General features: G+C 43.5%; 1 protein-coding gene across 1 annotated transcript in view; it reads right to left on the bottom strand.

Annotated features, from left to right (window-relative positions):
• The window catches only part of cnksr2a (connector enhancer of kinase suppressor of Ras 2a), a gene marked incomplete at its 3' end in the record, with an annotated part of 36,223 nt that overhangs the window by 2,406 nt on the left and 19,308 nt on the right, over nucleotides 1-14,509 (bottom strand). The window contains exons 10-23 of the mRNA XM_079292003.1: nucleotides 13,250-13,362; nucleotides 13,006-13,160; nucleotides 11,991-12,080; nucleotides 10,304-10,518; nucleotides 8,637-8,688; nucleotides 5,859-6,034; nucleotides 4,610-4,683; nucleotides 4,426-4,497; nucleotides 3,602-3,669; nucleotides 3,349-3,446; nucleotides 2,605-2,823; nucleotides 2,169-2,310; nucleotides 1,629-1,853; nucleotides 889-1,076 (exon numbers count right to left, since the gene is read on the bottom strand). Of these exons, the coding sequence (XP_079148129.1) occupies nucleotides 889-1,076; nucleotides 1,629-1,853; nucleotides 2,169-2,310; nucleotides 2,605-2,823; nucleotides 3,349-3,446; nucleotides 3,602-3,669; nucleotides 4,426-4,497; nucleotides 4,610-4,683; nucleotides 5,859-6,034; nucleotides 8,637-8,688; nucleotides 10,304-10,518; nucleotides 11,991-12,080; nucleotides 13,006-13,160; nucleotides 13,250-13,362 (1,887 nt within the window). The remainder of the gene's footprint in view (nucleotides 1-888; nucleotides 1,077-1,628; nucleotides 1,854-2,168; nucleotides 2,311-2,604; nucleotides 2,824-3,348; nucleotides 3,447-3,601; nucleotides 3,670-4,425; nucleotides 4,498-4,609; nucleotides 4,684-5,858; nucleotides 6,035-8,636; nucleotides 8,689-10,303; nucleotides 10,519-11,990; nucleotides 12,081-13,005; nucleotides 13,161-13,249; nucleotides 13,363-14,509) is intronic.

Genomic DNA, 14,509 nt, shown 5'->3' with positions numbered 1-14,509 from the left:
AAATGCAGGCCAAGAAAAATACACCATGACGAAGGTAATACTTTCAGTCTCAGTTGGATGAGAAAATTCAAAATAAAACTTCCCAATTGAAGGGGTGAAAAAACAGCTTGTGAACAAAGAGAAGGGATCAATTGCATCATTTTCTTCTGCAAGAATTGCAACAAAACGGTGAGATATGAGTGAGATATGAAGTTCATTCCGTTTAAAGTTAAAATCCTTAAGATTCTCCTGAAATGGACTCCTGTTTGGCCATTAAATGTTGTGACGTTCAGTCTCTAAATTGCTCCAGTGTTGGATTCAGATTACCTTCACACACAGAGGAATGTTATCTCATTGACAACAGCTTCACTCTTTACCGCTCAGCCTCCTACAGACGTATCATAGCTGTGTTAAGTCACTGCTAAAGCAAAGCAAACATCTGCTGCTGCTGCTACTTCACGTTCAAAGTTTTCAACCAGCAAATCACAGCCTGCTGTTTGTTTTTTTCAGCATTTGCAGAAAACAAAATGTTTTTAGCATTTTTTTAACAGATTTTTTAACAGATTTTTTTAACAGACAGCTCCACCAGATCGCAATTGCAATTATTGTTGTCCGACTTCTTTATAAAAACAACTGGAGTTTGTTTGGCTGCACTGTAAACAGTAAAAACACAAAGTAGCTGCTCAGTAAGTGTTTGCTGGAGTACGTGCTGATACCAGCAGGATGGAAATCTTAAGGATAATAACTTTAATATAAAACAAATCTTAAACAAAAAAAAAGGTTTATTTGCTGTAAAACGTCTCAAAAAAGGAATTAAAATGTCATTTAATGTGTGCATGATAATCTATGTAAATGTGCTCACTTGTGTACATTCATGCCTACATATTTCCTGCACGTGTGCAGACCAACCTTGAGCGTGGAGGTGAGTATGCGGAGGCGGTGCAGGCGATCGTTGAGCTGAGGGTCGGCGGCCCGCCGGAGGAACGACTGCCGGCACTCTGACTGACCTTTGGCATCCGACCCGCGACCCAGAGGACACACCCCGCTCTGCTCGCACGCACGGAACAGGTCGCCCAGGGAAGCGCCCTCGCTGCCGCCTTCACGCGGCCGGAGGGAGGGAAACAGAATCAGATTGAGTTTTAAACCAACCACTGGAGGACAGCAGCACACACCTCACCACTATAATGACTTGTATTATAATGATGAAGTCCTCCTGTCTCTTTCCCTTCTGCCTCAGGGCTGTCCTCTCCACTTTGTCTTGTTTTTGCTCGACTGATTATATAAGAATTCACATGATTATTATCCGTAGCAGTTTCCTATTTCAGTTTTCCTCTCTGTACGCCGCTGGGCTCACCTTGGCTACCAGTACAGTATTGTCTCATTAGCCTCATTCGTGAGGCTCAGCGTATTACCGTGTCACCCTACTCGATACCGATGATGATTTTAAATGGAAGTGTGTCTGCCTGAGAGCGTTTTTTTATTCCTGGCACATGCACTGACGTCAACGTCTTCACCTTAAAATAATCTTTTGTTCGGTCTCCAGCGGCTGTCACTCAGTGTCAGACACGTTTTCTCCTCTTCTGCTCTCGCTTGACGCCCGCTCAAACACGGCCCTACATGTACTCTCTGACGCTCCCGCTTGGACTCACCGTTGTGTGTTTGCTGTTGTTCTTTCGCAGGGGGCGTGAGCAGTGTGTGTAGGTTGCTGTCTCGCGGCAGTGTGAAGCTGCGGGGTTTCCCTCCCTGGGTTGCCATAGGAATCAGCCTCTGCATGGCCATGGGCAGCGGGACATTCCTCTGTGCGGGGAGGGTGTAAACGGCTCCGGCCATCATCGTCCCACCGCCCGGACCGGGCTCAGCAAAGACGGCGTCCTCTGGCACGCAGAGAACAAGGAATAACAAACAGTTCTGCTCAATTGAACTCGGGCTATCACTTTAATATCTTTTTTATCGTGCAGCGGAGAGAATATTGTTTTCCTCGAGATGGTTCGAGGAGACTTAAAGGAAACATCTTCAGAACTGTGTTGAAGGTTGTTCAACATTACACAGTGTTTATTTTTTGGGAAGAATCAGATGTGAACTGAATATAATGGCAACACATGAGAGGGACTAATGCTGTCGCACTATAATAGAATGAATTCAAGCATGTTATTGAAAGATTAGATGTTCGTGAACTATGAATGTGGTACCTAGCGGTCCAGTCTGCAGGTAGTGCAGTCCAGCCTCAGTCAGCGGCGTCTCAATCAGGTCCTGCCAGGAACGTCTCTGAGACGAGGAGGAACGGCCCGGAGACCCCGTCTCACTGCTGCCCCCTGCAGGACTGGATCGGTACTACAGGAAACCAAAAACGGACAAACAAGTACCGGTCAGTCATGTTTTCTAGGATTTCATAAGTGTGATATGTTCTATGGAGAACTTTCCGATCGACGAAAGGTGAGGCAGTTGATCTTGGTGACTTTTCTTCAGTAAAATGATTGTTTATTGTATGTCAGTGCAATCATTGTTCACTACAACAATATGAATTAATTAGTGAACAATAGTTAATAAATAAATAATCACAGCAAAATGAATGTAAACAGGCCTTTAGTTGTTGAGATATCAGGCTTCGGACAGACGGACGCGCACCTCTATAGCATCACATCTGTACTGCACGTCGCTGCTGCTGCTGCCCCCTGGTTTCCGCCCGCTGTGCGTGGTGCCGCCCCCGAGAGGACCAGGATGGTACTGCGGCTCTGCGGCCACCGCGGGGGCATCGCCGCAGAGGAAGTCCTCCTGGGAGGAGCGGGAACGAGACGTCTCCGTGGAAGACAGTCGAGTGGTCCGGCCTTCCAAGTAGGCACTCATCTGACGGACGGAAATGAGAGCGAGGTTAAAATGTGGCAGACCTCAATTGATCGCCGGGTCTCATTCAATTGCGATATCACACTTGAGAAAAGGATTTCACCCGGCGAGGAGGCAAGGTGATGATAAGTGTGCGAGTGAGAAAGAAAGAGACAAAGGGAGTAATGAGTGTTTGTAGAAAAAGGCAAAGATGCTTTATTACAAGCATGTTAAAATATTATTATCTCCCCTGTGTGATTATGTGAAATAAAACACTGCTGTATTGCTGCTGTTGTTTTAGTTTTTTTCATTTTTCATTTAGGCAAAAAAAATACGAGACATTTAATGTAGAGCAAAGCAGCGGGTGGGCCAATTATAGCGTCAATTATACTAAATCTGGCCCCACCACTCCCTGTAGGCTAAATGAGCAACAACTTTAACTGTTAAAATGGACTGCGGAGGAGCACTGAGCGTGATTACTGCCTTCAAGCACAGCATGTACTTTACATGAGTGTGTAATACAGTCGTGTGTGTGTGTGCGTGACTCACTGATGGAGGCCGTGGGTAGGTATCATATGGAGGTGGGGGACTGTCCTGTTTGGGGCTGGAGGTGGTGTCATCCTCATGCTCACTCTCACTCCAGTAATCTGCAGGAAACCCACACACAGGCAGTCAGAAACACCATCTCTCTCACTCTGGGAACACCGTACAAGCATAACTGCAATGGGAGGAGGAGTATTAGAGGGTGGGGTACTGAAAGACACCATCATGCATGTGAGCGAGTCGCTGAGCGAACCCTCACCCTGCTCCTGGCGTATCCTCTCTCGCTCTGCGTAGCCCACAGCGGCCATGTTGAGACGACTCAGCCATCTGGCAGAAAGGAGGAACATCCACAGTGAATCATGTCTACATTACAATATTACAAAAAACATCCGTTGAGTTACAGTTCGCTTATTTGCTTTCTTACGGAGTGTGAGATGAGAAAATCGACACCATATCTCGTATATATGTAGCCAGGAGACGACTAGTTTAGCTTAGCTTAGCTTAGCTTAGCTTAACAGCGAGAAGTAACAGAATCTGTCTTTCCTGTCTGACAAAAGCAGAACTCTTTCTGGTCCGTATGTAGTCACCTCAAGTGTTCAGAGTCTCTGAGAATTTCTCTCGCAAATATATGACTTTAATTTTTTTTCTCATGAATTTTTCACATCAGTTTTTTCCTGTAAATTTATCACTTCAATCTCAGAGAATATCAAAGTGTTTTTCTCGTAGATTTCAGTTTTTTTCTCGGATATGAACTCCCTTCCCGGATTTATTTTGGCCCATATGTACGCTGTCGCTCACTAATTAACACATTCTATCTTGTTTGTGTAATCAGTAGCCTACAAATCATCTTTTATTATTTTCACTTTGACATGATCTATGTCAGATGTCAAAGGAAATGTGTCTTGCAAATTAGGTTTTTCGTCCACATAAATAATGTGCAAATAAAAAACAGTCCTTCCTTTCATCATCGAATGGAAAACACACTTGTTTAGTGCTTTGGGGATCGTAAACAGGAAGCTGCACTCTTGCCACCCAGCGTGGAGTTTGCCCCTCTGCGTCACCTCCATCCGTGTTCAGCTTTACCTGTTCATGTCATCCACTCCATCTGCTGCGAAGTAGAAACTCTTCACCTTGGGGTGACATGCTTTGAAAGCACTGGAGAGACATGGGGGGGGGAGGTAGTTGTTTTTTGCAGGCAAACATTCAGACATAACTGCACATAAAGCATGAACACATAAATATGCAAGAGTTTCCATCGTGGACTTACTACTTCTTGCGACATTCACTGGCCCGGTCGATCTTAAACTCTGGAAGGCTGACGAAACCCTCCGCCTTCTCATCCTGAACCGGAGGAGACATGAAAGAAGAAATAAGAAGCTAATGGGGAAGGCTGTAGAGGAAAATGTCAAAGGATGATTCCAGGTTATTTTGATGTGGTTTATTCCCCATAAATGGGTCGTGCTAACTTTGCAATTGCCACCTCCGTTGTAGATATTGTGGGAAACGAGGCCTCGCTCAAAACAACGTACATTTGCTTCCTAGCGCTTTCCAAACCAATGAAATGTTTACATAAACCATTTCAAACCGTGGTCTCTGAGTCTGAGTGAAAGTAAACACTGAAACAGCGATTTTAATAACTGCACAGGGCTCTACATCTGGTCCAACCTGCATGTCGGCTTGTGAGGCTGTAGTTACGATAGACATCACTTGTTTTGTGTTTGTGCTGAATTAAACAAGACAAAGAGCCGAAAACCACGCTAGCTGCTCTACTCTTTGAGCTAAATGCTAACTTGCTCACAAAGACAATGCTGACCATCTTAGTTATAGTGTCTTAGCGTGCTAACATTAGCTAATTAGCACTAAACACAGAATACCCAGCTGTGGCTGATGGGAACGCTGTGTGTTTTGTAGGTATTTGGTCCGAAACTGTGTTTAAAAAAGCTGAATTTTTGACCTAAACTCACTAAAAATCACAAATGTTAACGGTGGCGACAGCGGAAAAGTCAGGGGATCACCAAAGTCATGAGGATTCATCTTCTAACTGCTGTGGATACTTTAAATAGATTTCAGGGCAATCCATTAGTTGCTGAGATATCTCAGTCTGAACCAAAATGATCATTAACCTTTGCACGGCTAAAAACCATGAAGGTCTGATACTCATACTTCACACAAATTTAAGCTGAAATCCGTCTCATATCTCCTTTTGCTACTTCTCCAAGGCAAAGTATTCCTGTCTCATCCTTGAGCTGTAATATTCAATCATAAAGTTAGACTTCACGGTGACTTCTGCACAATGTTCTCTCCCGTTGTCTTCGTCACAGAGCACCGACATAACTATTTCAAAAACTTGCACAGCTCTTATTGAGATACAGCAAGCACAGACTACGACACATTTCATCATTGCCTCTTTGTTTCAGATACTTTCTTTAACTGAAGGACATATATTCCACCACAAATATATCTTTGTGTCAATAACAGTTCAGGTAAGAGGAGGACACGTATAAAAACAGACTCACCTCCTCATTGATGTACCAGTACAAGCAGTTGTCCTTCAGAACAAACCAGTACTTCTTCCATTTCTGGGAAAAGTAACCCTTGGCGTCTCTCTTTCTCCACAGCCAGCCCTCGCAGTCTCCTCTGCCCAGCGCCTTGCAGGAAACACGCCTCCGACTGAGGGAGGCCAGACTCCGTCCTGGAACGAAACGAAGGGAAACATGAAGACGGGCAGCGAGAATATGAAAATCAGAACACTGAAAGAGAGCTCTCTCGCACAGTATAGTGTGAATTAAAGCGTTCGCAAAATGCCAAATCCTAACGTCGCAGTTGTTCTTGGCAACAGTTCAGTCCCTGGACTTGACAGAACGCTGCTGCACTGCAGTAGAGTAAGAGGTGTTTCATGAAAAATTGCCTTTTGCTTCTGGCACGGAAGCCCTGTAACGTTGTTCACAACAGTCTCCTCATTAGAGATTACCGGGGGAAACTTGGCTCCCGGTCGAGGGCCGCCGAGGAACTTTTACTGCGCTGTATCAAAAGTCTTTCTACTTTGAAGGGAACGCAATTCAATTTTCCATTTATTTCTGCGGCAGTGGAAAATGCAGCGTACAGCATATCTGTAAAGGAAACAACTCTCTCCCGCACGAGGACACTAAAGCTCAAACACGAGCTGAGGTCTAGAGAGACTCTGCAGATAATTAATAAGTTATGTTCTCTGATATAGAGGAAACTATACATCTTCAAACTGTACAAAAGTTCATTTTATTTTCTGCGGAGGAACTAAAGGGCTGATTCCATCACCAATTTCATTTCTAGGTTTCAGCACTTTTAGAAAATGGAGACTGCCTCAGCCAAGGACCAGCAGGAGAAACTAACATTCAATTACTTGTTTGACAAGAACGCTACACTGAGCATTTAAATCAGTCTATAAATCATTATCATCACATTCATTTTCAAACTTTGGTTTAATATCTGTAAACAAACAAAGCTGTTGCCCGAAAAAGTGCAGATGGAGCGAACGCTTTCGGAGCCTCTCGCGTTGGCAGATGGTGAAACGGGTGAAAGAAAAATCACATCACACAAGTTGATCCTCGTTAGTGTGGTGAAGGCAGAAAGAAGAGAGGAAGCAGAAGGTTTTAGTGATTTATCATTTTGATAAACACTTGATCTGATTAAACATAAAAGATACCGATTATCTGAACCAAAAGAAATCGGCGTGAACGTCTTCATCTTCAGAGTAACAAAGAGTTAAATTAACTGGAATAGATGTACCATATACAGCAAAGATATGGAAAGCTGCCTCGCCAGCAGTCCTGTCTGGAAATATGTGAAATGAGCACGATGTGTTGAAATGCAAATACAGCGGCCACTGCACCAAAATGTGAGAAAAAATATATATATTTCTTCCCGACTGTGAAATTATTCGGATGTGGAGAAGTTAATAATTTGACAGCTTCAGAGGTATAAACTCCTAACTTGTGGGATATAGATCGCTGCGGTCAGTGAAGTTTTTATCCATGTCTCACCAGAGTAATTAAATAAGAAGTTGTGATTTCGACTTTTCAAAATATGCATATTCATGACTGTTTTGTATAAATATATATTGATTTGTTTAGGTTTTGGGTGGTTAGTTGGACATCTTAAAGCGTTGTGGATATTTGTCACTCTGGTGGGAAATCTAATAATAATAATAATAATAATAATAACTTTAATTTATATAGCGCCTTTCAGGGGACCCAAGGCCGCTTTACAAGAGTAACAAAAACAGTTTAGACAAACAGAAGCTAATAGATCAACATGATAATAATCAGTATTTGCAAGCCTCATCCTGGCAATGAATCTCAAACAAAATGATTAGGTAAAAATTTAAGTAAAAAGAAAATATTCGCCATATTTCCAGCCTCATACTGGGACTAAAAGGTCTGTAGAACAGCTCTGTATATAGTCAACTAAAATGAAAATATTAGCGAAAGACAAACCTACATGGAAAGACAAAAATAAAATAAAATGAAGAGTGTATTTGTACAGCTCTAATAGTTTTCTATAGTTTCCTAGAGAGGCGGTGTTATGTAAACGTTACACAAATTCATGGGAAGGAACTTTGTATTTTGGGGCTAAATATGAGAGAGAATCCAGCTACTGTGTTCAATGCATTTCTAAAAAGTAATGTCCAATTAGTCACAATCACGTGTCTGTTAGTAAATGCACAGCAGGTCAGCGGCACATGCAAAAATGTTAAGTGGTTACAAATTGACTTTTCATTGAAGTGGGAGACTTCTTGCTGTGATGAAATGAACAGCATTTGCATATTAATGTCTTCTGCACTTAAAAGCAACTCAAGTTATTATGCAAAGCAGAATATTCTATTTTCTTAAATTATGCCTGGACGGGAAATTTGTCGACAGCCAAGCAGATAACGGAGAATTATGTTTCCAATGACAAAACAACGATGAATGAGTATTTATTTGGGTTAATATGAAGCCTTTTATTTTATGGAAATTCCTCTGCTTCTGCTTGTAAACACGGTAAAACCAATTAAAGTGTCCGAATTTTGTCTGTAATTGGTGCCGAAATCCAAACTTTTTAGGAAATGATTAGAAAAATAAAGACCCGTAAAATGAAGTGTTCTTAAGATAATTGGTTCAACTGAAGCAGCAGCTACTCTCACATTTTGGCACCGCAGCGTCCATTAGCTCGCCGTCCCTGAGAGAGTGAACGAGTAGCAAGTGTTGGAGTGTGACGGCCGCTCACACACACACACAAAAAACATAGCAACCTGAACAGGTGGCTTCTCTGCTTACCTCTATTCTTCTTCCTGTTCTTTGACTGCAGAGAGGAGGACTGTTGGTATGTCTGAGAGAGGGTAGGAAAGACGACAAGAGGAGGAGGGAGGGTGAGATGGGGAGGGAGAGAGCAGGCTGTCAGGATGAATCAGTGGCCTTTGTTTACCGCAAAGAATCCCGGGATATAAAAGATGACAGATGTTAGCGAGCAGACGAGAGGAGGCAGAAGAAACTTTCCCTCATTATCTCTTTCTCACAGAGACATGCGCTCGTGTCGGGGTGGAAAAGTCAACCTCACCAAAGGACTTCAGCAACTCTCACACCTCTAAACATAGAACAAAGGGACGGGGAGGGAGGGGCGGCACAATAGGACACCCAGGTGATGGGAGGAAATGAGAGAGAATAGAGCTGGGGGGGGGCTCTGGGATTAAACAGAACATTTTCAGCAAGCAACACATAAAGGACAAATATCTAAAAGAGGGGTTTCCCTGTGAGTATGGGCTACTTTTTTAACTTCTATTTGGTCACATTTTGGTTAAAGATAATGCATTAAAAGTATGCAGGATTAGCCATTAGCAGCTCCTGTTTGCAAAGTTATAAGGAGCATCTTTTTCCTGTGTTCTAAGCAGGTTTATGGAATCGTGACGGACATCGACAAAGATAACGACATCCTCGGAAGTCCCACTGAATTGAAGCATACGCGTTCATGTCTGCGTGTTCAGATTTGACTGAGGTTTGACTCCAAGAAGAAGGTGTTTTGACGCACCTGTCCCTTCAACTGTCCCGCTAAACCCCTGCTCTGTAACATTCAACCCTGTGCCAGCATATTTGAGGTGTGACCTCTCCCGACAGGTCAGATCAGCTCTGATGTCACAACATTACGCATGTCCGAGTCTGGAGCTCGGCCAATCGCAGCCCCACGCTCAGCGAGACAGATCACATGGGCTCGCCCACACCCTGACACCCATCTGCCATCGCGGCGCACTGTCAACACATATACACACACACACACACACACACAGAAACACATTTAATTTCCAAAGAGACGACGTATGAGGTCACCGCCGGCCAAACGGACTGTCTGGACCTGAGAGCGCCGCTGAGACGGACAGGCGGGGCGGACGGATGTCATGAAAGAGACAGGGGGGGGGGGGGGCATCAACACAAATCAGAGAGGAGTGTTACCTCATTTAACTTGTTGTTAATATGAGGAGGCAACTGAGGGGGAAGTCAGAGGAGTTCCATAACCTTGTTTGATCCACGTTATGTAACTAACTAGATCATGCAATCTTGAAGCAGCTGATCTGCAACTTACTGGAGAATGAGCTGTATTTGTCACCATTCCAGTGCTGGTAGTGCTCTTTCTTCATCACATTTTGGCAACATATTTGTTGCGACGAGTTCATTGTTGTGCCGTTGACGTTCTTTTAAAGAAATAGTTTGACATTTTGGGAAAATACAGTTATTGCCAAGACTCAGAAGAGAAGGTCGATGCCACCCTCACGTCCATACGGTACATATGAAGGTGCAGCTTGTTAGCTTAGCGTAAAGACTGGAAACAGGGGGAAACTGCTAGCTCACTAATTAGTATTTTAAATATTGTTTATTTAATCAGTAGAAAAAGTCCTTGGCCCTGATGTAAATAATACATATATGTCATGAAAAAGATCAAATAGGAGACTTACGTGATAAATGGAGGCGGGGTCTCTCGGTGGAGAATCCCTCTGATTTGCCTGGAGGACGTAGTGGGAGGGGCTTTGGCTGTGGTGGCTCCGCCTCTTGGCGCGTTTGGCCGTGTCATTGGTCCGTTTCCCCGGACGAGCCGTGTGGGAGGAGTAGTCGTCAGAGCCGGTCCTCTCGTCCACGCCGGACAGTCCCACGTAACGCATCAGCGTCGCCTCTGGGGAATCATCCAATCAAATCAGCACAACATAAGCAAATGTCCAAATATATCAACTTCACAATCAATGGTGCATTAGAATTTTTACTTGTTGCTTATGAGCCCAAATTTTTGGTTTTGTATTCTGTTCTATGTTCTTCATCAGTGCTGCCTCAGTGGGTTAATTATACACTTATTATACACCCGAAACACACAGACGATGAAATACATCTTGCAGTCAGTTTCATGCAATTCCACTTGTTGACAGTTGCTGGTGGGTCAAAAAAACATAGCAATACGCCGGCAAATGCAGTGACGAAGAAAACTGCTAGCAAGCAAACGTGTACGTAAACGATGCACAATTTTAAATATTATCCTTTGGAAATGTTTCCAAATGTTTTACTCAACATATTTTCAGGCCTCAAAGTGACACACAATGCATTTTGGTCGTGTAAGTGTTTTAAATTGTCCTTCTTGGTTCTTCAAACGTTTAGAGAAACTGATGGTTTCCTGTGATTTGAATGCATGCAAATACACAAGAGGCAGACACTGGGGCTAGCGGCTAGCTAGCTTATAGCTAACGTCTGCGTTGGTACATCGGCGCTTTAGAGGTTAATAAACATAAACAGAAGGAGAGGTTTTATAAAATGTTGCTCGCCAGAAGATAACTACTTCTTTGAACAACCGAAAAAAATGTCTTGTTGTATGAAAGTGAGACTTGATAAAGACAAAGCTGATGGATCCATATTCCCCACCGTGTGTTATCGTGTGACAACGACGCTGCTGTGAGAAGAAGAAGTTCATTCTGGTTCACTGTCAGTAAGACTCTCGTTCAACTTCCTCTTCAGCTCTCCCACCGGGGAGGAAACTCAGGTCTCACTCGCTCACTCTCTCTCTCCCTCGCTCTCTCCTTCTCTCTCTCTCTCTCTCTCTCTCTCTCTCTCTCTCTCCTTCTCTCTCTCTCTCTCTTCCTCGCTCTCTCTCTCCTTCTCTCTCTCTCTCTCTCCTCTCTCTCTCCTTCTCTCTCTCTCTCCTCACCCTGTCCTCCCCTGGTTGCTAGGCAGCGGCCAGAGGAAAGTGAGACTCCGAGAAAGAGCTGCTGTCAGCGTCGCCATGGCAACTGCGTGAGTGATTCAGGTGGAGGTCAGGGAGAACAGTCCTTTTTTTTGTTTTGTTTCTCCCTCCTCCACCTCCTCACGTCTCTCTTTTCATTCTTCCTCCCTTCATAGCTCTGCCTTTCATTTCCTCTGCTCTTTGTACCAACTGTCTACCTTTCCTTTTCCCCCCCTCCTCCTTTCCTTCTCATCCCCTCTTGTTTCCTCTGTGATGCTAATCACAGGGAGAATTAGAGGAAAAAGGGACGGAGGCACATTGATCTCCACACACTGATGTCTCCGTAATACAGAGAGACGGGAATGTTTAACTGAATCTAACACACACACACACACACACACACACACACACACACACACACGCCACACGCCGGCACTCACCTCTGCGGCTTTCTCTGTTAAGCTTGGCTGGATCTTCATAGTCGCCCACCCAGTTACACTCCACAGGCATAGAGATGGGCCTCAGCCGGCCTACAAGTACACACGATTACAAAACTGAATACTCTGCTTAAGAGTTTCTAAGACTCTGATATGTGGAAATTAGGGTTCTTGCAATGTCATTGTTTTTTGAATGAAGCCTTGATGGCTGCCATCATATTTTATGACGTCATCACCCTAAAACCCTAAAGATTTGAATGAAGTGATTGATCTGATAAAATTAGTTTATCTTTTTCTTTCTTTAAGGAATATAACTCGTCGGTGAATTCTTCCCTTTGTGTGCAGCAAGAAAGCCAGCGAACTGTTTCTTGACATTTTGTTTAAACTTTATTATACCAGGATATACACACACGTATATATATATATATATATATATATATACACACGTATATATATATATATATATATACACACGTATATATATATATATATATACGTGTGTATATATATATATATATATATACACACGTATATATATATATATATATATATACGTGTGTATATATATATATATACATACATAGATACACACACGTATATATATATATATGTAAATATATATATACACATGTATATATATATATATACACACACATGTATATATATATATGTGCCACCACTGAAATCGAATTCTACAAATAGCACAATAATATTAATATATTATCATGTTCGTGCATCCTAATCTTTATCTGCAGCTGAGCAGAAATACAGACTTCAAACAGAATGAATCGACATGAAAAAATTGCAGAGCATTCACATGTTGATTTATAATTTGAACGTCAACGCTGTGAATAAATCACACGATTGAGTACAGCCCAGCTCAGCTCCCTCACTTTCTAAAACTTTGTATTAATCGCCTCGGGCTGGCAGGTGGATTCACAGCCTCGTGATTGTTTTCTGAAGAGCTTTGATGCAGCGGAATGAGATTGAACTGTTTTCCCCCATCACTGGGACGTACCATACGTCGGTGTGGTGCAGTACATGGGCTCCTCCTCTTCTCGCCGGTGAGACTCTTGATCCAGGAAGGAGTTCGGTGACTCAGAGCGCTTGGCAACGCTGACGCCACCGTGGTTGCGTCCACCCTCATCTCCTGGCAAGGTTCCTGTCTCATCTCTATGGCAACAGCAGAGGATGATTTACCAGCAAACAATCATCAAAGTCAGAGCGGTCCCCGGTACTACGCTGTGAGAAAAACACCGTACCTGGGTGTGTATGGCTCAGCGGGTGGAGGGGGGATGTAGAGGTCCTGGATGGCGGAGCTCTTGGTGGGCGTGCCTGAGGGTGTGGCCGAAATGCTGCCCGGGCTTCTGGTTGGCTGCAGAAAGGTGGCGTTGAAGGAGGAATAAAGCCATCAGTAACGTGTATTTCCTGGAGGGAGTGATAATTGCCATCTAATTACAAACCAAGGAATCTCTGTCTGTCTGTATGTGTGTCATTCACATATCCCACCAACCGTCTAATTTACACTCGGCGGGTGTATTGCTTGTGACCCAATGACGCGCAGTCTCAAATTTGATGCAATTCGGAGAAGCACCACATTCCAAGACTGATAAACTTTGAATAAACAAGTAAGCCAGATGGTTTGTTACACCGAACCATCTGAGAAGCCGCCAAATTGTCTGGAAAAGGGCAGACTACTTCTAAATAAATACTTGGCAGGTGACTGGATGAACCATCTGTCAATCAAACTGTTACCGAAGCCAGCCGGGTGAAGAGCAAAAACATATTTTCAAGCGAGAAAATCCTCCAGTGCAGTACTTTGCTCTTCTTTTAACAGATGCTATTACAGCATCTACGCTGACCTCTGTAGGAGCCGCCATTGTTTTCTTTACAACAAACAGTCATCTCGCACACACCTAAGCCACGCCCTAAGCTGCCTGTAGCTCCTCACTGGAGGCCGATTGGTTCTTTCTCTGGCTTACCAGACACACATGCATTACTTGAAGCCTGGCAAGTTGGATTTCCGCATGAATCTATCTGCCGTGCAAGGTGACTAGCTTCTATCAGTTTGGTGCAAGAACATGACTGAGAAAAGAAACATATTCACAGGCAGGTTTTACCTCTGCTTCGAAGTGTATTAAAAATTAAAGTAGTTTCTAGGAGACAGGGTTTGCAAAAGGTTATAAAAAGCCAAAATAAGTATTTTAAGAGACATGACTAAAGTGGTCACACGAAACAAAACAGAGATGAAGGGCAGAGAATAACTGATTTCCTCTGTTTCCTCCTTATTGTGAATATAATCAGTGTTAATTAGGGAGATACATTTCATAATTGCGGGCGCACTGGGAATGTGGGTGGAGGGTGCCATCAATTTTCCCTTCCCATTCATTCCCGTGTGTTTCAGTTGGCAAACAAAAACTATGTTTAGGCACAGCTTCCTGGCCCATTTACACGCTTTGGCTGTGGCCCTGCAGGGAGTGGGAATGCTGTGGGGAGCTATGTGGGCCGGCGCGGCGCTTTAA

The sequence above is a fragment of the Melanostigma gelatinosum genome (genome assembly GCF_949748355.1).
Source record: "Melanostigma gelatinosum genome assembly, chromosome: 20".
NCBI lineage: Eukaryota > Metazoa > Chordata > Actinopteri > Perciformes > Zoarcidae > Melanostigma > Melanostigma gelatinosum.
The sequence above is the reverse complement of the archived record's forward strand: the minus strand, read 5'-3'. Positions and strand labels throughout refer to the sequence as shown.